Consider the following 25,444-nt stretch of genomic DNA (forward strand, 5'->3'; position numbering starts at 1 on the left):
CCCCCCCCCCCCGACCACAGAGGACAGCCAGGAGAGAGACGCACACACACAGAGCAGCCCTACTTGTGCTGATTGTTAAGCCGCCCGCCCGCGCACTAAGCTACGCTCATCCCCCCCCCCCCCCCACCACCCCCACACACCCACAAGCACCCACCTCCAGCCCCATTGGCACGCTGCCCGCCGCTGCCCTCTTAGCTCTCTCTAAAGTAATTAATCTCAATTTGTTTTTCGATCCACCGAAACCTCCTTACCTCACCCGACCTCTCATCAACTCATCTCTCTGTCCCCCGCGTTCCCCGCCTCACCCTTCCCTTCCTTCCTCCCTCCCTCCCTCTCTCACCCTTCCCTCTCTCCCTTTCTCACCCTTCCCTTTCTCCCCCTCTCTCCCTCCATCCCTCTCCCCCAACTCAACCTTCCCTCTCTCTCTCTCTCTCTCTCTCTCTCTCTCTCTCTCACTCTATCTCCTCCACCTTCCCGCCTCACCCTTCCCCCTCTCCCTCTCTCCCCCCCACCCCTCACCCCTCATAGCGGTGGACGTGCTGAAGCACGAGGTGATCTTCAGCGTGGTGCGCCTGGCTGCCACCTGCATCATCTGCCTGGGCTTCCTGCTGCTGCTGCTCCCCGAGGAGTGGGACTCGGTCACGCTGCGCTTCCTGGCCAACATCGCCGAGAAGAAGTCGGACCAGGACCACGGCGAGGAGCTCACAGAGTCCAGTGTGCACACGCGCAGCCGCAGCCGGGCCAACGGCGCCGTCTCCATACCGCTGGCGTGAGGGCGGAGCCCGCACGCCTGCTACTGTTAACCGCCCACCTTGCCTTGCATTGAAGCTCTCTGTCTGAAATCTTTGAATGAAAAAGCCCCCGTCTTGCTTCTCCATGGCCACACACACACACGTAGAGAGAGAGAGAGAGAGAGAGAGAGAGAGAGAGAGAGAAAGGCGAGAAGTTCTCTGGCAGGGCGAGCGCACACACGCGCCCGCGAGAGACAGGTCCGCAGAAAGACGGCTGAGACTAAAGTACTGAACCTTTAACTGTGACTGGTTAATGAGAAACCTTGTTGTAGTCGGGGGAGGGGGTGGTCTCCCTGGCACGCCCCTACCTCCAGGAGAGGGAGAGATATAAATAAAATGAACGTTAATGCTAGATTAAAAAGGGTGGAAAGTATCTTTTTTTTACTTTCTTGAACTGGCTATGTCAAGTCCCGCACGTACCGGAAACACACAGACCTGATTGGCCGTGACGCAGCTTCTCAGACTGTATTCTGTGAATATCAATATTGGCAGGGCCTCTTTGGCTCAATTGTATCTGTATTTATTGAATTGACTAGGAGGTAAACGATTATTTAAAATGTGCGTGTAATTAAATAGTATTATATAAGAATGGGAATTATAACATTGCAAATGTACAGGATCTTTTTGTTTTCTAATAAAAGACTGAAGACACACAACTATATTGTATTTGTGTTAGTGTTTTTTTGAGGGGACTTACATTGCAATGATGCTATTGACAAGTCAGCTTAATAGAAAATACATCTTAATATGAGATTTAAAAATCACCCAAGGTGGTCATTTTGGCCCAAGACCTCTTCTCAAATCCCATCAGCTACAGTAACCCTGGACTGAACAAGTGACCAGATAAACAGCTCTTTGTAGAACCGCTGCGGCTAGTCCCTGCTCCTGTCTGAGGCCTGCTGACCCGACATCAAGCCTTGTTGGCAGACCGGCATAATGGGCTTCATCCAATCCCAGTCATTTTTGGAGCGATTTGTAGCTATGATGACTGCACAACTTTGTGTTGTTTTGAAATGTATCAGGGTTCTTGTCAGTCTTAATGGCAACAACAATTAAACGTATTCTCACCATGAACATGATTCATAGCACATAGTTTCTCCTGTGATGTAACATCTATCAGTAATGCGCACACTTGGTTAGAGAGAGCATGCCTCCTTTTTATAACAACGGCACAAAACTACAAGCGATTTAGTCTGGCTTACAGACCAAGACAAGGCGATCTGCAAACGTCAAGACGATGTTCAGCGTAGTAGAAGTAAGCTGAAGTAGTCGAAGTAATAGAAGAAGTAAACTGAACATGACCTAGGACATCAACATGGTCCCACCAGGAGTAGGATGAGATTGGCAGAGTGTCAGTTCTACTCAACGAATGCTGTTTCAGACATGAAGTCATCTCGCGGTCACTGGTGCCTTAAAAAGCCTTCACTGGGATCAGCGAGCGGTTATGAGTGGAACATTTGAATAAATGAGGGAGAATATAAATGTCTGCTACATCAGAGATAAAATAATAACATCAATAAAGTATGAGAACAGATTTAGCCAATTTCCAGTGCCACAACCGCTTTTTTCTGGAGAATAATCTGTCAACTCTAGAGGTCCCTGGGAGCCCTTTACCCCTGTCTGCGCTTTGCTTTCCTAAATAAATAAAGAATAACAGGCGCTTTCAAGCATTCACTTATGAGTTACAAAGTAACCCTGTGGGGAGAGTTGCCATAGAAACTTCCTAGCTCATTATCATAAGAAAGTCAAGCATGAAGGAGAGGGAAAGAGCACACACACCTACAACACTGCCACAAGTACAAGCAATAGTGTTGCTCCTCTCGCTTATTGGATCTACACAGAGGGGTGTCTGGCAGCAAAGCTTCACAGGGGTGGTGTGGGAGACCTTACTACTTGGGTTGGGCATGCAGAGATCAAGGACCATCTTCACAGTCAGAGGACGTCAGAGATCACACCTGTCGGATTGGCTCATAGGTCATAGGTCAAAGGGTCAGGCGTTTCTTTAACACAGGCCATCGATGTTCGGCAGGATTTGATCATGCTCTGCATTGTGTCATTTGACCAAAGCCCATTGAACAAATATGTAGCTGGAAGAAGATTCCAGGGCATTTCGGACTAGATGTAAAAGAGAGTTAAAGTAACCTGCTTAACGTTTGTCTCACTGCCTGGTGGTCTGGTGTCCACGGGGGGAAGTGGTCTTCCGCCAATGGGCTCCTGGGAGTCCAGGCCCAGGTTGAGCCAGGTTGTCCCGGTTCACAGCCAGGACCAGGACTCAGAGGCACAGACGCCTGGAGACCCCGGACCCCGATGGACGCTCCCCGCTCTGCCCGTCCCAGCCGGTCAGAGGACCAGGCTGCCGCCGCTGAAACGAGCAGAGACCACCCCGTCCACACCCTCAGGTCAGTCCCGGTCCTCACTCTCAATCACGTCTGTAATTGGAGCATGTTTGTGTACGTGCATTGTTACGAGTCCTGCTTCACAGGGAATCATAAATCCGTTGAAAGCAACAATCGGAGCATCATTCACTCTCATCCTCCCAAGCGACTGCAGGTCAGAGTGCATCGTAAACGTTATTCATCTTTTCCATCTTCCATCTTCTCATCGTGTCTTGTACTTTCATGCTGTTTGCGACTGCTTGCGTTACACTGTTGTGGTTGTTTTAGGTTGTGATCCAATGCATCCATTGCCTCTCCATAGATACTGCAACCACTGGTGTTTCCTATTGGTCACACAAACACTGGCACAGCAAATGCCATGGTAAACCAGAACCAACAAACACAAAGCCGTCCATTTTGTTTTGTCATCAACTAACTAAATAAATCAATGGATAACGAGGGCATTTCTGGGTTGTTCTCTCTTGCAGTTGAGTGGGGGCAGAAGTGGGGGTATCCCGCGGTATTCTACACCCAGAGAGGAAGAGCACCATGGAGCCATCAGTCAAACGCAGGTAAACCTCAGCCTATAAAATGTCTTGATAGTCAGGGACATTTTTTATCACTTGGCCCGATGTTCAACGAAAAAATACTTCTGGAAAATAATGCTTGAAATAAAATAATAGTGGGAGAGAGAGGGAGAGAGAGAGAGCGAGAGAGAGCGAGAGAGAGAGAGAGAGAGAGAGAGAGAGAGAGAGAGAGAGAGAGAGAGAGACAGACAGCTGGTGAACTGAGAGTGGCGATGCAGTGGGTCTGATTAAAGTACCGTTGGAGTGCTAAGTGTTCGGGGTGGGGGTGAGGGGGGGGCAGCCTAAGTCTGGCCCGCAATAGGAACCACTTTTGGGGGAACAGGATACAGGAAAGACCCTGTTGTTATATACGTGCTCCCAAACCCACAGACACACATACAAACACTCACAATATATATATATATATATATGATGTTATCTTGTATTTCATTCATCCGGATCAGATTCCCCATACTTAAAATCATATTTTTTTGTGGCCCCCCAGGAGGGGTTTCTGAGGGCTCAGGGGGCTCTCCGTCAGCAGGCCTATCAGCACAGACGGGCCCACCACCGGCAGGCCAGGGAACACAGGAGGAGCCAGAAGAGCGCCCACCCCTCTAACGGTGTGAAGGAACATGTTATTATATCTTCTGGGGCAGCTCATCTCTAACCTCAGGTCCCATCATGGTTTATGTGACCGCCCCCTCCTCCTCCTGCAGGAGGTCCGAGCAGAGAGGAAGGACGGCTGGTGAGACGCCCCGCGGAGAGGGACGTCTTCTGGGGGGAGTACAGCGGAGGAGAGGGGTTGGATACCAGGGAGCTCCTGCTGCAACCAAGCCCCCTGCCGCCTTTAGGGAAAAGGGATGAGACATGACCAGGTCGTCGCCCCCTCGTGACCCTCTGGACAATAAGAGCCTCACCTGGCCCGAGGCAGACTGATTGGACTCTGGGGCTCGGTGAGGCTGCACACCTGTTGAGCAATCAGTGTGCATAGGTTATAAAAACGGACAACACAGAATAAATGAGTTAAGTCGGGGTGGGGAGAGAGAGAGAGAGAGAGAGAGAGAGAGAGAGAGAGAGAGAGAGAGAGAGAGACAGAGACAGAGACAGAGACAGAGACAGAGACAATAGAGAGAGAGAGAGAGAGAGAGAGTCGATGAGAGAGAGGAGGAGAGAGAGGAGAGAGACGAGAGAGGGGGGAGGGGGAGGGGGGGGGGGGGGGGGGTGGGTAGGGGGGGAGGGGTGGGGGGGGGGGGGGAGAGACAGCGACAGACACACAGAGAGAGAAAGAGAGACTGACACCCCAAGAGAGAGACACAGAGAGAGAGAGAGAGAGAGAGAGAGAGAGAGAGAGAGAGAGAGAGAGAGAGAGAGAGAGAGAGAGACAGCTGGTGAACTGAGAGTGGAGAGAATAAAAGGTGTACATTATTATTCTGCAAGAAGGATCTAGGGCACTAATCATGATCAAGTGGAAAGGTTGTGTTTGTTAATCTGGATTACAGAGGTTTTGGAATCTGAGGTGTGATAAACCAATGACCAATGCAACCATGTAAGCAAACCACTTCTGTTACGATAATAATTATAAACCTTGCTGTGAACCATAATTTTCAGATGAAAATTATAGTTTACTATGCAGTCAAATTTATTGTATTTGTCAGTACTTTATAGTCTATGTATATAGTACAACTCTGGATGAAATTGGAGTTACTTAAAGAAATAGGATATGGCGCCATCTAGAGGAGACAGAAAAGCAAAGCCAGAATTCAGCCAGCGGACCTAATACGCACTACATTGATGGTGACTATGGTTTACAAAAGAGATCCGCATTTTATTCCATACAAAGAAAGGATAGTTTGTATCTAGGACATTTACACACTTGTTGTTGGGGTTGAAGTTCCCTATCACCCGATATTACAGAAAGAGGTCTCTCTACTTCTCAAGCTCTTAAGCCTGGCTCTTAGGCTTGAGGAGATTGAGAGATCACATAGCTTGAAATTAAACACCTGGAGCCACAGCCACACCTGGGGCCTCTGAGGGGCCACAGTCACCAACATGCTCCTCAGATTGCAATGTTGGACTTGTCTTAAATTGTCACAAGCTGCTAAGAAACATATACTGCCAATGGGAATTATTGATGCAAGTACATGGCGAAATACAGAGCTGAATTTATTAGAAAATAAATGGTAGAGTCAAGTGTTATTGGAGGTTAATGGAATGAACCAAACTCTACCGCTGGGTTTCCGTATTGGGCTTGTCTGTGGCGTATATCTCCACAGATGAGTTAGTAGTAGTAGCAGTAGGGATTAGGGAATGACTTAAAATAATAAATAATGAAGACCCTTAATAACAATAAACCCTTTTGCAACAACCACTACACCACAAGTCCTCTCTCTGCTTTGACTCTAACAGATTACTCTGTCGTTTACCAAACGACGACCAAAGGAGTAAAACATGAATAACCTCAGGCACACCCGACCGTTCAGATGGCCGCAATAACCCCACCCATCTACTTAGCAAACCATTTAATCAACAAAGCAATGTGGCCCAGTCAGGGGTCCCGGGACGGCAGACTCAAGGAGCCAGGCTGACCGCAGGACTAAAGATACTGCCGGGCTTTAAAGCAGCTCTTCAAAAAGAACCTGTTCCTCCCCCTCTGTGTTTTCCAGTCCACCGGCCATACACACTAGGCCTGAAAGCAAAATCAATGAGGAGTCGCGGGGAACGCGGGCAGGCCGGTGTCTGCCACTTCATACGACTACATAAAGGAAGGTGAAGGATGCCGTGTGAGCAATTGGTTCCAATTGATAGAGGATTGGTCACGGTCAGCTTTCCGAGTTGAAATCCACGTGAGAATGTGGCGCTCGGACCAGCGAGGGGGCACGAGGGGCCAGAAGTGGACAATGGGCCCCTCAAGAGAAGTCTGGCTGCAGTAAGAGAGGGGACATAAGCCCCTGTGATTTAACCCTTCCTCCGCTACTTCTGGAAGATATGCCTAGTGCAATGCAAGCTTTTTCCTTGTTTGTGTGTGTGTGTGTGTGTGTGTGTGTGTGTGTGTGTGTGTTTTACATGTTCATGAGGGAGAATTGTAGAGCTGACTGAAACATCTGAATGACACATGACACTGAAAGATACATTTTACGATTTGCAACAGTTACAAACTATGGCAATCGCCGGAGGCCCCCCTCCCCCCTATTACTGTATTCTCTCTAATTAGCCTGCCGTTACTAGCTGAATGGGAGAGGCTGCTTTTGACAGCCCAAGGGTCAGATCTCAGTCTTCTGGCTGGAGGGGCTGTATACTTCAGCCAGTCTCTGGGAGCCCGGGAGGGGTCAAAGGGTGGGCGAGGGGACTGAGGGAGGGCCGACTTCTGCCAGATCTCAAGAGGAGCCCCTTTTGTGGCACCGAGACACAGGTCGGTCCGCCCAGGGCCCCTCGCAGTCCCCCACTCCTCGAGGGCCCCAACAGCTGACAGAAAAGTAAAAAGGGCCCCAGCTGCTAATTATGTGGGGGATGGAGGGCCGGTGAAGTGAGACTGTCAGAGAGAAGGGCGGCTCTCATATGTGACAGGGTTAAGGGGCGGCATGACGGGATGAAAGGAGCTGCTGCCAAGTGGCAGGTATTCATTAAATGCCGCTTTATGCAAAATATCACATTGGAAACACCTGATTATTTCCTAGATAATGTAAAATGCTCCTAAAGCACCAATATCTGAAATAAGTGACAGCAAATACTCCAATGGACGGCACTTTAAGCAGTGTAGTAACTTTATTTTTTCACCACTGTTATGGTATTCAGTTCACGCACACGTAAGCGCACACGCACACACACACACACACACACACACACACACACACACACACACACACACACACACACACACACACACACACACACACACACACACACTTAATCTACTGTAATTATTGTGTCCCAGTAACGTTAGAATGAGATTGGACGCCTGCCATTACATTCTTCATCCTGCATCGATCACACATTTGTCAACAATATTCTGACGGAGCTTCCTGTCCAGCCTACAGTATCATCTGCCCAGAAGACACGGGAGCAGGACCAGTGGAGTTCCAAATGAAGTACTCTTTGGACTGAAGCTCCCGACCTGCAGAATATAACCACAGGGTTGGAGATTTGAATGTGTGCAGCAACAGAGGAGAGTAAGTTTACAAAAGGTGTGAAGGTGAACTCACATGTGACGATCTTTGGCTTGGCACAGGAGTAAACCTGCACTGAATGCTGGTCCACGGAGCACCCCGAGAGAGTCAGGTCAGGCACTTTGAAATACAACTGAAAAACAAGCAGTATGGTGCATTTAGATCACACACACGCAGGAACACACACCCTGTGTGTATGTGGGTCAATTGTTGCGCTAACTTGTCACCCCCTTATCTTTTCCTCACTGCTTCATATGACTTCTTTCTGTGGATAGGTATTTGGGAGGAATGACTAACACAGAAATAATAACGCTGCATTCACTAAGGCAAAAGGGAATTTTGACAATAATTTATTGTGCTCCTTCTAAAGTTTGACTATTTTAGGAAGTGAAATTGGGTTAGGGGAGGGAGGCAGGATGTTAAAGCAAATATGTCAAATGAGCAAATTTGAATGAGGAAAGGGATTTGACTCTTACTTTGATGTAGGCTGTGAGGTCTGTGCAGAGGGGGTCCACCGGTCCCGGCAGCTGACCTGAAAAGCGGATCCCACCTTCCATGGTGACCTCCCTGGACTTTGGGAACTTTTGGCCTATGTCACAGGGGACAGTGAGGTTATGGTCAGTGAGGGTTGGTTTTCAAGCGATACAGCTTCTTCAAGCCTTAATCCTGCTGCATAAGGTAACGACGTACCCAGTACCCAAACCAGAAGGTTCTTCTCTTTGTTGACATCCAGGTGGCCGGAGCTCACCTTCACATCCACAGTGCTCATCTGAACCCTGCACATCCCAAACAAAAGTCATGTTTAGTTAATTCAAGACATGCTTTGGTCAAACTGAATTCAGATCCACGTCAATGAACATCCATATATCTATTTATCCATCCATCTATCTTAACAAGCAGGTAGTGGTTAGGCATCTTGGCAGGGATGCATACTACAGGTGGACCCTGGATACTTCATCTGAGAGTCAAACACCCTAAGGAACCTCCATCATGTCCACTATGCAGTTCAATTAAGGAGATTTAGAAAGGTCAACATAGAGCAAAACATAAGCGGAGGGTAAAACCTGTTCATATGTATTCATACAACTTGCTTACCGGTTGAAGAAGGGCAGGCGTGCTTCACAGTATTCAAAAGTGTTCTTGACGCTCTCGTGCAGCTTGAGGTTCACACTCACACGCAGATGGTTCACCTCCTGCTGCTGCTTCAGCTGGTAGGAGCCCAGGATAGGAGGCACCGGCACCTGAAGAAACACAAAGAAGAAAAATCTAAACGTCCCCTTAATCATCAATAATATTACATTTTGACAGGCGTGTTTTCCGATCTCTGTACCTGAGATGTGTAGCTGCATAGTTTGAAGGGCTCCAGCGGGGGGCAGAAGGGGAACTTATAGGGCCCGGAGAAGGCCGAGCCGTCCCCGTCGTCCACACTGCTGGCGTTCAGGATGCTGGAGTCCAGCGACGTGACGCACGGATGGGCCAGGATGTCCTGCAGGGGGGAGCCGTTGGGGGGCAGCGTGAGGGTCACGGTCACGTTGGGGAGCACCCCTTCCACGTCACACTGAGGAAGAGAGCGGTTGAGGATGCATTGTGGGAGAAGGGGGAGAAATCAGATCCATTAGAGGCAACCCCAATTTTTTTGTAGGAACTCAAACTCATTTAAAAAGGGAGGCAAGAACAAAGGCTTCCCATCGTGTGACATCTACGTACTTTGCATGTCACGGTGCCGTAGACGTCCCAGAGGTCTTGTTTGCTGGGGTCGCCGTACTGCATGCAGCGCACCGTCTCCGTCAGTGCCACGTTGACCGCGGGCCGTCCGCGGTGCTGCCCCGTCCTCCAGGCAGGCTGCCTCGGGCTCCCGGCGGCGGCTGGCACCCCCGCCGTGGAAGGTGCCCTGGCCTGGGGCACGTCCAGGGGCGTGCCCAGTGGACACACCTGCTGAAGGACCGAGGGCATCAGCGCCAAGCGAGGCGCCAACCCATCGCCGTCAGTCTTGATTTCAGACCCGCCGAGGAAGCTTTGCAGTCCTTCCAACAGAGTGAGGCCCTGAGACACAGACAGAAGGCTGGATAACGGTGGTCGTGGTTCACCCGCTTCAACCAGTGGCAGGCAAGCCAAGATCAGCGGCCCACGAGAGATGACCAACACCGGCCACAGAATTCCCTTTGCTGAACTGTCCACATGTAGCTCCAGCGCTGGCGTCCTCTGTTGATTCAGACAGTCGTCTCTTTGAGCAACGTATGGTTTGCCGGGGTCGGCCAGCCCTAGTTCAGTGAGGAGCAGTTGAAGCACCGCACTGTCCTCTGGGACTGCTTGATATGAAGAAACCGCCAGAGACTTTGCCCGATATTCAACGGTAGGGAACCTCCTGTGAAAAATAACAGTATGCACATGAGCTGATTAGCAAACCAAGGTACTACACTACATTAGATTCATAACGGTTACAGAATGGTTCCAGGAATAAAGGGATTTGCGTTACAAACCTTGAAAAACGCACAGACACATGTTCTCCCTTCTCGTGCGTAATAATCCATAAGGCGCGTATACTCATTTTACTGACAACACCGAACGCACTCTAATGACTTTTAACTCATGTGGTCGGAACATTCAAAGCTTTCACATCTGATGTATTTAGTTATGCATCCTTATAACAAACGATAACAAACAACGCCACCACTTCCTACTGTTTCATGTGACATTCACGACTATCAGCTGACTTCTGCGCATGCGTATTTGTCAGCCGCTATCCCCACCCTTTTCTCCCATACAGGAAGCTGGATTCCTCCCTACCTAGCTGTCAACAAAGGACACAACTGTCAGAATCACACAATTCCTGGGAAAAAGTCGGCGCTGTGGCCGGCTGTGGGTCATCGGTCTAACTCGTATTTGTCCGCACCGCTCGGCCAAGTGCGATCATGGCGACGACCGCTCAGCTGTTCGAGGTAAGACGCCTGCTGAGCCAGCTAGCCAGAAGCTAACCAGCACTGGCCCACTGGTTCACTCTGCATGCAAGAAAGCAGCAGATTTATAAAGATGGTTGAGGAGCTTATTGGCCCGATGCGGTTAATCAGAATCTATGCATGGAGTTTTAGCTACCACTATGATTTAACGTGTTGCATGTGTAGTTATCTCCTCAGCCGGCTTAACGAAGTTAAACGACCTGGGGGGTCAAATCGGATGTTTTGCAAATAATGCAAATGTGTCTCTTCTGGAGGAAAATGTTTTGTTCGTGGTCACAGTGTTGTGCTGTTTTGTCGGTTGCACGTAGGAGCCCTTTGATGCTGACGAATACATAGAGAGGCTGGCCTGGAGAACGCCTGGCGGAGGCTCAAAGGGCGGGGCGGAGGCGTTTGACCCCAAAAGGTGCGCCTGTTGTTGACCTTTATGTTGTGTTCTCTACCGCCAGATCATCTTGTGTTCGTCTCTTGACAAAATGCCCAAAGGAGCTCTTCTCCTTAAAGAGTGTATGATTATCACGCGTCTATATACGCACATATTTTAGACTCTAAGTAAAAACAACAACATTGCATTCCTGTTATATATGGATGTTATCATCTACAGACACAGCAGGATGTATAAGTCACCCTCAGCGCTCACTGTAGGTTAAATTAGTCAACATTGAATTATTAATTATTGAGACATATCAAGGTTGATGAGATCTATTTAGATCTATTACTATATTGTTGTGATTTTACATATACCCAACCCAATCCAATCTAAGCGATGTTGTTACTGGGGTTTGTAATGGAGGACACTTTTATAATTGAAGGCTTAATAAGTTGTCCTCCATTGAATACATCCCTTAATTCTTTCAGAACCAAAAATGCAATAAGCAATCAATTAATACATGTTTGGCAATGGGCATCATAAAACAAATGTTCTAGAATGTATATGCTCTTTTTGCAGTGTATTAGGAACAAGTGCATTTTCCATTTATATTTATATTTTCTAAAATTTATTCATGACTAAAGTTGGAACTAGAAAATGTGTTTCGTCCAATATTTAAACATTCCTACTTCTCTCCGTATATATATTTCTTAATCAAACTGGACAATGTGTCATAATAATCCAACATTCCTTGCGAACGAGAAAAAGGGTTGGCTTCATATGATATTGTATTTTCCTGATATCGCTTGGTCTTACGTTAACATATAGTGGCCAACTTATTTCTGGTAAGCACAAATACCCCACGCAGCAGCAGCAACAGTAAGAGCCCTGCTAAATATCCCATAGATCCAAGCCAGCCTTATCTGCGTCTCCCGCAAAACTATTGCTACAGCAGCCTCCTCAGAAACTATTTAACAGTAGTGAGGAGTCAGAGACAAGGTATCTATGGAGGCCACCCTACGCTGTGAGTCACCAGCCAGGCAGCGGGTGTGTATGGGGGGAGAGGATGGGAGATGTCTCTTTCTAAAGCTGTAGCGACTGCTGAGGGAATTAGTTAAGAGATTATATACTCATCGTTTTGGGATGTTTCCTAGTCTGTGAAAATACGATGCTGACTTAGAACATTTGCTCTGCCGTTCCTGGTGGCACTTAAAATGCAGCTGACGAAGCTACTAGGTGTCAGAGCTTCTTAAGTCCGGGCAGCCGGGAATTAAGCACCCTGCCTCGTTTTGTAACTAATAACTCCAAAGTGTTGGGTCAGTGGGACAGGTTTAACCCTTTCCTTTTCCAATTACTGTTGTGGAATTAGAGAGAGTGTGTGTGTGTGTGTGTGTGTGTGTGTGTGTGTGTGTGTGTGTGTGTGTGTGTGTGTGTGTGTGTGTGTGTGTGTGTGTGTGTGTGTGTGTGTGTGTGTGTGTGTGTGTGTGAATGTGAATCATAACTGTTATTATGGCTCCCTGTGATGTTTTTTAAATCAATGGGATTCCTTTTCCTGGGAATCTTTTCCAATCCCGCCGTTTCCTCCCGCCGTCTGATAGGCTGCTGGAGGAGTTTGAGAACCACATTGAGGAGCTGAAGCAGCTGGACGAGAAGCTCCAGCGGCGCGTGGAGAAGCTGGAGCACCAGTGCCACCGCGAGGCCAAAGAGTTTGCACACAAAGTCCAGGACCTGCAGCGGAGTAACCAGGTCAGTGTGTTCCTCCGTCTCACCCGCGTTACGCACCCTACAAGTCAACCAGGTCAGTGTGTTCCTCCGTCTCACCCGCGTTACACACCCTACAACGCCTCTGCTCCCCCCCGTCTCCTCAGGTGGCCTTCCAGCACTTCCAGGAGCTGGACGAGCACATCAGCTACGTGGCCACCAAGGTGTGTCACCTTGGTGACCAGCTGGAGGGGGTGAACACCCCCCGCCAGCGGGCGGTGGAGGCACAGCGCCTCATGACCTACTTCAACGAGTTTCTGGACGGAGAGCTGCGCAGTGACGTCTTCCACAACCCGGAGAAGGTGTGTATTGTGTGTCTTTGTGCACGTCTTTGTGTGAGTCTTTGTGTGTTCTTTTGGTGTGTGTTCTTTTGGTGTGTGTGTGTGTGTGTGTGTGTGTGTGTGTGTGTGTGTGTGTGTGTGTGTGTGTGTGTGTGTGTGTGTGTGTGTGTGTGTGTGTGTGTGTGTGTGTGTGTGTGTGGTATGTTGTGGATACATAGAGAAGGTGTGAATTGTGCATCTTGGTATGTGTGGTAAGTTGTATGTATAACAGAATGTGTGGATGTATTTGCCCGTCACTCCAGCGGTAAATCAATGGCTCCGCCCCTGCAGTGGTAATGCTAGATGTAAGGTGTGAGGGGAGCGGGATTATGTAGTTAAATCATGCACGTTAAATCTCTAAATTCATCCCTTTTTAGTTGAGGGCCCTAGGCTAATTTGGATTAATCAGGGCGTCGTATGCTTGCTAAACAACAGTTGACTGATTGACTTGCATGGCTGTCAAAGTGCTCATGTCAAGCCTAATTGCTTTAATTGAAGGGTGTCTGATTAGACAAGATGATGTTCATCCTCCTCACTGTCCTATTATAGCAGAGGAGGCCTGGTAGGACAAATAAGAGTAGCGTAGGAAACTTCCAGGAGTTGCGGTTGTTGTTGTTGTTGTTGTTGTTGCAACAACTAGCCAACTTGACGCAACCCAAGTGACCTCCCTAATGATCCACGGCAAAGCTGCATGGTGGAACGTAGTTTGTAGCGAGAGGAGGGATGGAGGCTCCAGGTGAGCTTCCTCTCCCCCGCTCCGTCGGTATTGGAATGGGAGCCGGGAGCCTGGAGGGGGGTCAATCCCACAGACGGGGCTGGGTTTGTGGAGAGTCAACACGGGGGAATCTCTGGCCAGATTCCTCCTTCCTGAGCATACTTCCAGACAAGAGCGAGGGGGGAAAAACGAGGAAAGCTGCGAGTGAATAGCTGTAGGGGGATGGCTCTGCTAATCCTTCTGAAAGGGAGGGCTGGGCCGCCAGCATGGAGACAAGTGCTGCTAAACCCTGACTGCAGGGAGACGGCTACATTACTTACATGGGATTTAGCTAATCTTAGCTGGGGGACAGATACTTAGAAAACCTTCGCCGAGCAGAAAGGCTGGATCCTCCTCGCGGGAACGGGCTAATGATGTTAGCTGAGGCAGGCGTCTGCGGGAACAGAGGAGTTGCGGACGGCGGGCCTTTTCCGCGGGTCTGCCGCTGTCTTTTCTCTCTTTCCAGCCGGTGTGCATGTCAGGGGGAGTGGGATGGGGGGGGGGGGGGGGGGGGGGCCTCCCCCCGTCTTTCTACACAGATATCCCTGGCCGGACAGATTATTGAAGGCGATTTAGCCTCCTGTGGGATTACAGTCCCATTGAGCAGAGGCACGGGCATAAAGAGCTGGATATGCTGCTGCTAAGTCAACATGGCGGCCGCCGCCGCCGCCGCCGCCAACGGCCAGGTGGGCAGCGGCTGCTTGTTATCTGCCCCGCGGCCGACATGGGAAGGGGGCAGGGGGGCTCCGCTTAGGATGATGACTCCCCAGGAGGAGGCACTGCGGGCGGCTCACCTGCCCTCCCATCCTCCTCTCCCCCCCTCTGGTGGTCCATCCCGTATAGTTCTCACCTGCTCTCTCTCGCTCTCTCTCTCTCTCTCTCTCTCATCCCTGCTCCTCCTCCTCCTCCTGGTCCAGATTAAGGAGGCGGCTGATATCATTCAGAAGCTGCACCTCATTGCCCAGGAGCTGCCGTTTGACAGGTGAGTCAGGCGTCCTGCGGGCAGCTTTACACAATAGCACCTCCAGATAAGGAGAGACCCATCCTGCTCCCCATACTACGGTGTCCCTTCCCCGCTGGCAGTACCACATCTAAGAGGTGTCCAAATGGAGGTTTTCATCACTAAAGACAAACACACATTGAATAATTAACACTTCTGTTTGAGGCCAATAAAGGAATGATATTCATTCAAGGTTTTCCAGAGTTAATATTAATTGATATATTCTGCCTCCAACAGATTTGCAGATGTCAAGGCAAAGATCGCCAGTGAGTTTGACCTCCAATCCAATGATTTCCACTCGTATGGTAGACATTAAATATTCCATAGAAATGAGCACACACAGTTGGCGGTAAAGTGTGTGTGTGTGTGTGTGTGTGTGTGTGTGTGTGTGTGTGTGTGTGTGTGTGTGTGTGTGTGTGTGTGTGTGTGTGTGTGTGTGTGTGTGTGTGTGTGTGTGTGTGTGTGTGTGTGTGTGTGTTCCAGGTAAGTACCATGACCTGGAGCGCCAGTTGATCCAGGAGTTCACTGCGGCTCAGAGGAGGGGGGAAATCGGACGCATGCGTGAGGTAGCAGCGGTCCTGCTACATTTCAAGGTGAACCACAGTTTTTAAGAACACATATCAGTCTCTCCATGACTTCAGTGACAGTATTGGTCTCTCTAACTCCATTTAACATGGAATGTTTTGTCACTTTCTCCTGAAAAGGGATATGCACACTGCGTGGACGTGTACATCAAGCAATGCCAGGAGGTGAGTTGGTACAGTCTTACACACACACACACAACACAACACACAGACACACACACACACACACACACACACACACACACACACACACACACACACACACACACACACACACACACACACACACACACACACACACACACACACACACACACACACACTCTCAGGCTTTACGCTGGCCACACCAGCGCGGCCTACAGGGCCTGGTCACTAAGCCCCGTCATCATGTGTTCCGCCCCAGGGAGCCTACCTGAGGAACGATGTGTTTGAGGACACTGGGACCCTCTGCCAGAGAGTCAACAAGCAGGTCGGGGAGGTGTTCAGCAGCCCGGAGGCCGTCATGGCCAAACTCATCCAGAACATCTTTGAGAACAAATTACAGGTGGGTGGTGCATTGGTGCCTCCGCTTCGACCTGCCTGTCATCCAGCGAATCGTAATCCTGCAGTCTCCCGCTGGCCATGTCGCATCTGGTTTTGTAGTCCTTCTGACAGTTGTGGTTGTCTTGTTTTGTGTCTCCAGGCCCACGTGAAGGAGAAGCTGGACGGGACCAGAAACTCGGACGCGGAGCAGTACCTTAAGAACCTCTATGACCTTTACAGCAGGTAGTTGACCTTGAGCACTTCCCTGGGTGTTCCACACTCAAACTAGCCTTGTGTTCATGAATAGTCAAGTGATTGTGAAGTACTTTTAAAGAGGCTGCAGAAGCCTAGTTAAGCTAGCTAGTAGATTTGAAACTAGGATCCCTCCAAGGAGGAGGGACCCTAGTTTCAAATCCAATAGCTAGCTCCTCCTCGGAGGGACCCTCCTACCAAACCTTTACCAGATCTCAACCGTCTGTCTTTGTACTTGCAGGACGACTGCATTGGCAGCTAAGCTGACTGAGTTCAACCTGGGCTCAGACAAGCACACGTTCCTGTCCAAGCTTATCAAAAACATCTTCTCCTGCTACCTGGAAAGCTACATCGACATGGAAAAAGACTACCTTCGCAACCGCAGCGCCATGATCCTCCAGCGCTACTACGACTCCAAGAACCACCAGAAACGACCCATCGGCGGCGGCAGGTCAGGCCCCGGCACCCCCTGTGATCAGACACAAAAAGATCTCTGCTAACGGCTAACGGCTATCAGCTAATGCCTTACATTCATGAGGAGCACTAAACCATAAACATCAAACTCATCCATTTGTGAGTAGACATTTTCACTCTCGGTAACGGATTCATATTATGGGATGGAAAGATGCTTCCAAGAGCAAGCTGTTAGGCTCCTGCCCTGCCCATGAGAGGTGACAGTATTCTATCTAGAAGTCCTTCAGCCCCGTAGGACAGCAGGTGCTCAGGCCCACTCGCGGGCGGGGACTGGGGTGATATGATAGGGGGGATTGAGGGGGGTGTGAAGGGGGGAGTGAGCTTGGCTGACGACCTGGCCCCGAACACCTTGCTCAGAGGTCTCTTGCTGGCGCGTACTGACCAGGTGCACAGGAGCCAAACCTTGGCTATTGGAGCCTGCTCTTCAAGCTGCACTGATTTTTAATTTGGCCTGTGCATCAGAATGCATCATGGGATTTTTTGTTGGCAATACTCCATTTTGGGAGGACTCAAGGGAGTTGTAGTACTGTAAATCTTAAATAAACGTAAATATATGCCTACCAAAGCTAAAGTAAACGTTGTTTTGCAAAGTCTCGCATGAAATGTTTCAAACAAAACAATGTGTTCCAATAATGACAAATCATGTCCCGATTGATAACTAAACAACGACCGAAAAAAATAACCACCAACCCAATAGCAGTCGCGATGTGACGTCACGACGCACAAGACTCACATTGTGTGTTTGTGGCTCCACTCTGTCCGCAGCATCCAGGAGCTGAAGGAGAGGATCCGGCAGCGCACCAACCTGCCCCTGGGCCCCAGCATCGACACCCACGGGGAGACCTTCCTCTCCCAGGAGGTGGTGGTCAACCTGCTGCAGGAGACGCGGCACGCCTTCGAGAGGTGCAACCGGGTAAGGGGAGGAGGAACACACATACGCACGCACGCAAGAATGAGTGATACTGTCTCCTTGATACTGCCTACAACTGCATTTACATTTAGTGCATTTAGCAGACGTTTTTATCCAAAGCGACTTACAATAAGTAAATTTGTCAGAAGAAAGAGAAACGATATATCCCTGTAGGTGTAGTAAGGATGTTCATAGAAGTGCCAAGTACCAAAAATTGTTAGGTTATCCCAATCCCTGCGTACAACAAAGATGGCTAGGATAAGAGCAGCTCATTTTAACGAATGTATGAACGTGATGTTTCTGTGTCATAGCTGTCAGATCCCTCTGACCTGCCCAAGAACGCCTTCTCCATCTTCCTGCTGCTGGTGGAGCACCTGTGTGTCGATCACATCGACTACGCTCTGGAGATCGGCCTGTCGGGTGAGTCCAGCTCCTCTCTGCCCAAGAAGCACCACGCCATTCACTATGTTTGGCTCCGACGAAATCTGATGAATATGTGACCATCTGGACCTGATTCCACCGGTCCTGATGGGGATTGACTGCTTGGATGTATAAGGATTTGTATCCCAGTGATTATGATCTGCTGATGTTACTGATGATCTCTCCGAACCTCACAGCGATCCCCTCAGCGGATGCAAAGAATGCCAACCTGTACTTCCTGGACGTGGTGCAGCAAGCCAACACCATCTTCCACCTGTTTGACAAGCAGTTCAACGACCACCTCATGCCTCTCATAAGGTCAGTAGAGGACCATGTTGGATCTGCTTCAGGGCTGGCAAGATTAATCCAGGCCGAGGATTTTGATGCGGATAATACGTAGACGTCAATATTTTAAATTGTATTTCTAAAACCCAAATCGTTTGATTCAATCAGTTATACAAATGTGTTATTTCAATTTCACTAATGTTCCAAAAGACATTGCAGCTGCAGCAGTCTGCTACCAAACAGGTTGCATGTAAAGATTCCCCAAGACCCAAACCAAAAGAAGGGGAACACTTTAAACAAAATGGACCTTTGTTTGCTTTACAGCAGCACTACAACCATGCACCCAGGCACATTAATCAATAGGAAAATGATCATTAGTCATTGGTCTAATCTGTATCTGAACACATCCGTATTCAATTGGAATTTTCTAATTCTGCCATTATTAGCTATTAACTTGGACATTGTCCCTGAAATGTTTTCTAAATCTCTTTTAACATGTGTGTCTCCAGCTCTTCTCCTAAGCTGACAGAATGTCTGCATAAGAAGAAAGAGACGATCGAACAAATGGAAGTCAAACTGGACACGGGCATAGACAGGTCAGTGAGTCGTGTGCACTCGTCACCGAGACCTGAGCGAACTATAAACAGCCTTCAGTTGTCCGTTCATTAGCTCAGTTTCCTGCTTCAACCCTTTATTGTTCCAACCTCTCCCCAGGACGCTGAACTGCATGGTGGGCCAGATGAAGCACATCCTGGCCACGGAGCAGAAGAAGACCGACTTCAGGCCGGAGGACGAGAACAACGTCATGATCCAGTACACCACTGTAAGAGAACTTAAACGCGTTTCCTAATTAATCAGGCTCAGGCTATTTAGGTTTGCTCTAGTCCGTTTTCAGCTTCACTCAGACTAAAGATTCTCAGTTCTGAAATACTGTTTATTTCAGAGAAGCGCTCTAAAATATAGTGTCTGTTCTGTTCAGTCTACCTTCAGTCGTTTTTCCTCCAATAATCAAGAACTATTGATCCTATATTTCGATTTATCGACAATGTACAAGCTGATCATTCCTCCCCTGCACACCGCCAGGCGTGCTCCAAGGTGTGTGCGTACGTGAGCCGGCAGGTGGACCGCGTGCGCAAGTCGATGGACGGCAAGAACGTGGACACGGTGCTGATGGAGCTGGGCGTGCGCTTCCACCGCCTCATCCACGAGCACCTGCAGCAGTACGGCTACAGCTCCATGGGAGGCATGCTGGCCATCTGCGACGTGGCCGAGTACCGGCGCTGCGCCAAGGACTTCAGGGTGAGTGGAGGAGGAGGTGGTGGTGATAGTGGTGGTGGAGGAGGAGGTGGTAGTGGTGGAGGAGGAGGTGGAGGGGGTTGGCATCGGGGCAGGGGAAAAGAAAATCTGACTTGTGTCGGTGTGTGGTTTACTCTACCTGAACGTTAAGTCACGTGTAAGCTCTGATCGTCATGGGGAGGTTTTATTTCTTTATTTGTATTTATTTGTCCTATCTCTAATTAATTTCACTAGCATTTGACTATAGCTGGAAGTTATAACGTTTGAAAAACATTGTAATCAATAGATAAAGGGGAGAAGAAATTAACAAAGTTCCATGATTAAAGATCATGTAGAAAGGGAGTTACTTAAGAAAATCGGCATTACGTTATAAAAGGAGGGCCTTGATAATGCGGAACACATCCCAGTCAATGACAGTAAACCCTGTTCCCCTCTCCTCCCTGGGCCGTCCCGCAGGTGCCCCTAGTACTGCAGCTCTTTGACACGCTCCACGCCCTGTGCAACCTGCTGGTGGTCGCCCCCGACAACCTGAAGCAGGTGTGCTCCGGCGAGCAGCTGACGAACCTGGACCGGAACCTGCTGCACGCCTTCGTTCAGCTGCGGGTGGACTACCGGCCCTCGCGCCTGGGCCGCCACTTCAGCTAGTGGCCGAGTTCCACCGCGTCGCCATCGAGACTTCCGTCCAATCGCATTAAGCCCAACCCCCTTCCTGGCTCCATTCTCCCACACACAACCCCCCACCCCCCCCCCCCCCCCCTCGCCCCTACCTTCAGACCGGCATCCAGGACCTTCACCTCTTCGATCGGGGATATGTGCATTTAGGGTTGATTACCCCGTTCCCTCTCCCGCCACCCTGAATACGTTTCAACTGTCATTTGACTGATATTTCCTTTGTTTTTAGATACTAATTCAATTCTAAACAAAGCTGTGGCAATTTTGTTTTGTTATAATTGTGCCAAATATAGTTCTGTGGCTGCCCTCACTTAAAGGACCGTGTGGCCGCTGTCGTACAAAAGGGAAAGGCTAGACTCCAGCGTGCTGCACTGGGAACCACCAGCACCTTGTGAAGAAAGAACAGACACGCACACAAACCTCCCCCCCCCCCCTCCCCTCCACCCATAAGCACACGAGAGACACATGACCGCCCTCCCTAAACCTTGACCCCTGACCCCCCTCGCAGAGACAGAGGTCAGGAGGTCATCACAGAGAAGTGTGATTTTGGTCGGGGTGGAGGGTGCTGAGCGGGTCTGTGGGAACCTCCTGGGAGAACCGGGTGGAACCCACCTCAGTATGAGACCCCGGGGTCACAGGGTCAACGAAGGGGGGGCGCGGGGATACGTGTCAATGTAATTGCGCAGATCAACACCTGCTTGTCCAGCAGCGCTGCGCCGGGTATGGACGGGATCAGCGTCGATTCCGGGTCAGGGCACAGCACCGAGGTCGCCCTGCGCTGATGAGAGGAACACCACGTTAAGTGGACTTCTTCACACAGGGCTTACCGGGGGGTTCAATGTCAACAGTCTTCTGCATCATCCCGCCTGATCCCTGAAATTGTTTAGCTAAGCTAAGCTGTTCCCAGTATACTGCTGCTTACCTTTTAATCAATGACTTATTAAACAAAACAAACGATCTCGGTGATTCGTCATTGTCTCGCTCGTTAATGTATGTAGCCGAAAACCATGAGCAGTAAATTGAAAATTTTGACCCTTGGCAAATGTCACGGAAAAAATGGCCAAGATTATAAAAGTCGTCTTTTTCGGGGGGAAGTAATCAAGTATTCATAGGGATTGTGGCCCCCGAGAGTAAAGTTCTTTCTTTGACTTCAGGAAGTGAGCGGAACATGGAGGATGTGCGTGGGGATTAGATGCGTGTGACTTGATGAAATGTGTGCGCTAGTCACGGGCTGGGGACGGCCACAAAGATAGAGGCGCCCAGGCTCACAGCTCAGTTCCAGCTGCGGCTGGCTGCCGTTGTGTGGAAGGTACACACGGCGCTGTGCAAAGTCAAACAACATAATTAATTAGGCTAATATTAATATGATCAAATGCCACGTTATAAAAAAAAATTAAATTCGCTCCGCGCCTAATCACAACTGTATAGCTTGTAAGAATTATTGTGTTAGGCTCCGACGCAAACAGTGCGCCTGTTCCAAACATTTGAAAAACTATTTGTTTTTCCGTGGCGATTATACTAGGAATGGGTCTGGGGGAGGGGAGAGGGGGGCCAGTGATAACTGGTGGAGGCACAGGCTGGCCCCAGGGATTCCCAGCTGAGGCAGATGGAAAAGGGGGAGGGTGCTGGTCTTTGGGGTGGGTGGGGGGGTGTTTGAGCAGGTGGAGGGGATTAGTAATACTGTCAACACTGGAGCGCTGGATAAGACTGTCCTCTTACTCGTCAGTTGGAGCACATTTTCATACGCGTAAGATGTGCACACGTAAACATACACAACAGGCCAGCTGAAGGCTGTGGCCTGGGGCGTGCCCCCTTCTGGTGGGCGCTGGTCCACCTCAAAGGAAAATATTTATCAATGAGAAATTCAAGTTTGCCGTGCGCCCATCCTCATTTCTTCCTTGAGGTAACAAATTAACAAGTAAAGACGGAAATAAATACTCAGTATACATTGTCATCTCATGACCGGGTTCAATTCCTGTTTGTTTCCATTAATCCATAATGTACATTTAAAACGTAATGATATTTGTGATACATAACCTCAAACCTTGAAGAACCAAAAGGGTCTTAAAAATGTGTTTTCAAAGTTACTTGACTTTTAAAATGCACATAGGTTGGACACCTATTTAGGCTGGGCCCCTGATAACCGCTAATACCACCTACTCCCCTGGGGGTAGGGGGCACCAAATCCTAATCTCGCCTAGGGCACCAAAATGTCTAGAGCCGGCCCTGAGGCTCTGGGTCTGCGGACAGGCGAACCAAACTAGAAATAATGGTCAAATGGCTGAGGTGGAAAACTATTCCAACTCCAGATGTCCGTTCATTTTGTTCAGCTGGAAGATAATTAAGGTTTTTCACCGAAAGACACTAATCATTCCTGAATAATAATAATAAAAAAGGCTATATGGGCTATCGAAAAAATTACATGAAATGCATGTTTGAACTCCTTCATAGTAAGTTAGGAAATTCCTTTCTTAGATGGTGTAATGTGGTGTGATGTGTTCAGGAAAGATTAACCGCTATCCTCAAATATGGATTAAGAACAGCCAGCCATCCAAATTGTTGCATAACCACTTAAAATGACATCATTTTTTCAGCCAAAAGTCCCAGATTGCGTCACCATGTTTTAGGAGGCTGTGAATATATTACTTTGTATCGCCATGGTAACACCATGGTATGCATTTCATTCGTAACCTCACCTTTTAATAAGATGAAGCCTACCCTTTGCCTCCCCCTTATGTTTTTACACTCAGGTTAGGGTGAGATATTTTAACTAGAATACATATCAGTACATATCTGGTATCCATCACCTTGACTAACCACTTCATTAGCCAGCCTATACTTCCTGTTTGTTTTCTGCCAGAGTACCCATCCTCTACTTCCTGTTTGTCCTCTGCTTCCTCTCTGTCCTCTGCAAGAGTAACCAGCCTCTACTTCCTGTTTGTCCTCTGCCAGGGTACCCAGCCTCTACTTCCTGTCTGTCCTCTGCCAGAGTACCCAGCCTCTGCTTCCTGTCTATCCTCTGCCATATTACCCAGCCTCTTCTTCCTGTTTGTCCTCTGCCAGAGTACCCAGCCTCTACTTCCTGTCTGTCCTCTGCCAGAGTACCCAGCCTCTACTTCCTGTCTGTCCTCTGCCAGAGTACCCAGCCTCTACTTCCTGTCTGTCCTCTGCCAGAGCACCCAGCCTCTGCTTCCTGTCTATCCTCTGCCATATTACCCAGCCTCTTCTTCCTGTTTGTCCTCTGCCAGAGTACACAGCCTCTACTTCCTGTTTCTGCACCATTTTAACCAGCCTTTACTTCCTGTTTGACCAGAGTAACCACCAGCCTCTGCTTCCTGTTTGTCCTGCACCTCATTACCCAGCCTCTACTTCCTGTTGGTCCACTCTGTCTATGCACAGCGCCGGTCCTCGAACGTGACCACAAATCCCGGCTCTCGGTGCATCCGTTCGCCTGGTAGCCGTCCCTCCCTCCGCCGCTGGAGCCCTGACAATAAAGCATTACAGCAGTCAATCCATGTCAACAACAGCTTTGCTTAATTCCAGCTAAACACGTTTAAGCTAAATCTTCACCTAATGATGCATAATGATTAGCACTTGCTCTTTGGGCCACTGCCGGCCCGCGTTTCGCCCCACATCAGGAGGAAGGCTCTCGTGTTGTGTGCGTGTAGACCTAAATAGGTTCCCCTCTCCTCATCCAAATACAGGAGCGATAATATCTCACCCACACCCACACACACACAAGAGGGTGCAAACATGAAGATGAAGGCGTACTGCGATGCAGAAAGATGTGTTTTAATCACGATTAGCCACTCGTATAATGCTGATTATCATGTTTTCACTCTAAAGGTGAGCACCACAGTCCACGGCTCTGGTGCATCGTGATCTTTCCTCTCAGCTGTTCTCGGGGTCGTGGCTCTACGGGAGAGAAGAGGCTAATGGGGTAGGAAACACACCACCAGGCTTCCTAATGGTGTACAGATGCCGGCCTGGCCTTGACCTCCTGCCCACACCATGCCCGGGCCGGGCCGACCAAAGGTGCCCGGCCCACCTCTCGTCCCCGGGCATCCCGGAACTGCACCGGTGTGCCGGCTTTGAGCCGTGCCAGCTCTTTCTCTCCTCCACTAATACTCTGCTTGCTGTCTCTTCCGACACCAGGGCTGGCTTTGCCTTTGCCATTTCGCTGGGGCTAAAACTGAGCTTTCCCTATAATCACCCACAACCAGGCCCGCGTTTGATGCTGCTGAATCAATGCCTGCCTCTTTGTTCCTGCACCCCATCCCTCCGCCTCGCCCATAGAAAAAAAGAAACTCTCTCCCTCTCTCTTAATACTCCACCCATTGTGGGAGCGCTTTCTGATGCCGGCTGCTGGCTCCGCGCCCGCCGTGCCTGCGCCTGCCTCACTCGCTCGCTTGCTCTTGGCTCGGCTTGCGTGTTTGACTGCTCCGCGGGACCAGACTGGCACTCTAGCAGAGGGCTCCGTGGTCCGCACATAGCATCCACTAAACACATCTCTGTGTGAGGGGCCCGCTCTCGCTCGCTCTCTCACAAGGAGCAAAAAGGTATCAGCTTCGCTTTGCGTGGATGAGCATCAATGTTTTTTTTAAGGATTGCATGTTTTAATGAACAAACCGTCCCCCAGATGAGGAATAGTGTATGCACACAGACACACACACACACACACACACACACACACACACACACGCACAGACAGAAAGACAGACACACACAAACACTTGTAGTGTTTACACTTGGTGGTACTCCATGGCAATTGGATAGACCCTACAGACATTGAATACACTACATTAGACGTTTTTAATCACACTTTCGAGGGTGCAAGGTAAGGAGGGAGCAGCTAAACAACTAGGGGGGGGGGGGGGCGCAGCAGATTGAAAGAGGTTAAACGGTTGAACTACAGTGCTAAACACATGCGCTCACTGGGCAAACAAACATCTGTTACAACTGCAGGCTCTGC

At 49.4% G+C, this 25,444-nt stretch overlaps 2 protein-coding genes across 2 annotated transcripts; one reads left to right on the forward strand and one right to left on the reverse strand.

Moving 5' to 3' along the window:
• Positions 1 to 7,436: 7,436 nt before the first annotated feature.
• On the reverse strand, positions 7,437 to 10,619 carry ap5m1 (adaptor related protein complex 5 subunit mu 1). The gene is made up of 8 exons (XM_056590653.1): positions 10,379 to 10,619; positions 9,606 to 10,263; positions 9,229 to 9,456; positions 8,994 to 9,139; positions 8,589 to 8,674; positions 8,375 to 8,487; positions 7,935 to 8,031; positions 7,437 to 7,846 (listed from the first exon to the last, which is right to left on the reverse strand). Exons 1-8 carry the CDS (start codon positions 10,444 to 10,446, stop codon positions 7,764 to 7,766), a joined length of 1,479 nt encoding a protein of 492 aa, XP_056446628.1. The 5' UTR covers positions 10,447 to 10,619; the 3' UTR covers positions 7,437 to 7,763.
• A 2-nt stretch (positions 10,620 to 10,621) lies between these two features.
• exoc5 (exocyst complex component 5) lies at positions 10,622 to 20,543 on the forward strand. The gene is made up of 18 exons (XM_056590651.1): positions 10,622 to 10,837; positions 11,164 to 11,258; positions 12,821 to 12,968; positions 13,091 to 13,285; positions 14,975 to 15,039; positions 15,295 to 15,323; positions 15,541 to 15,650; positions 15,762 to 15,806; positions 16,045 to 16,185; positions 16,324 to 16,406; positions 16,657 to 16,866; positions 17,655 to 17,802; positions 18,111 to 18,219; positions 18,417 to 18,537; positions 19,014 to 19,100; positions 19,219 to 19,327; positions 19,588 to 19,803; positions 20,257 to 20,543. The coding sequence occupies exons 1-18, from the start codon at positions 10,811 to 10,813 to the stop codon at positions 20,443 to 20,445; spliced, it is 2,127 nt and encodes a 708-aa protein (XP_056446626.1). The 5' UTR covers positions 10,622 to 10,810; the 3' UTR covers positions 20,446 to 20,543.
• The last annotated feature ends 4,901 nt before the right edge of the window (positions 20,544 to 25,444 follow it).

Source organism: Gadus chalcogrammus, chromosome 5, assembly GCF_026213295.1.
Source record: "Gadus chalcogrammus isolate NIFS_2021 chromosome 5, NIFS_Gcha_1.0, whole genome shotgun sequence".
In the NCBI taxonomy this organism is placed as follows: domain Eukaryota; kingdom Metazoa; phylum Chordata; class Actinopteri; order Gadiformes; family Gadidae; genus Gadus; species Gadus chalcogrammus.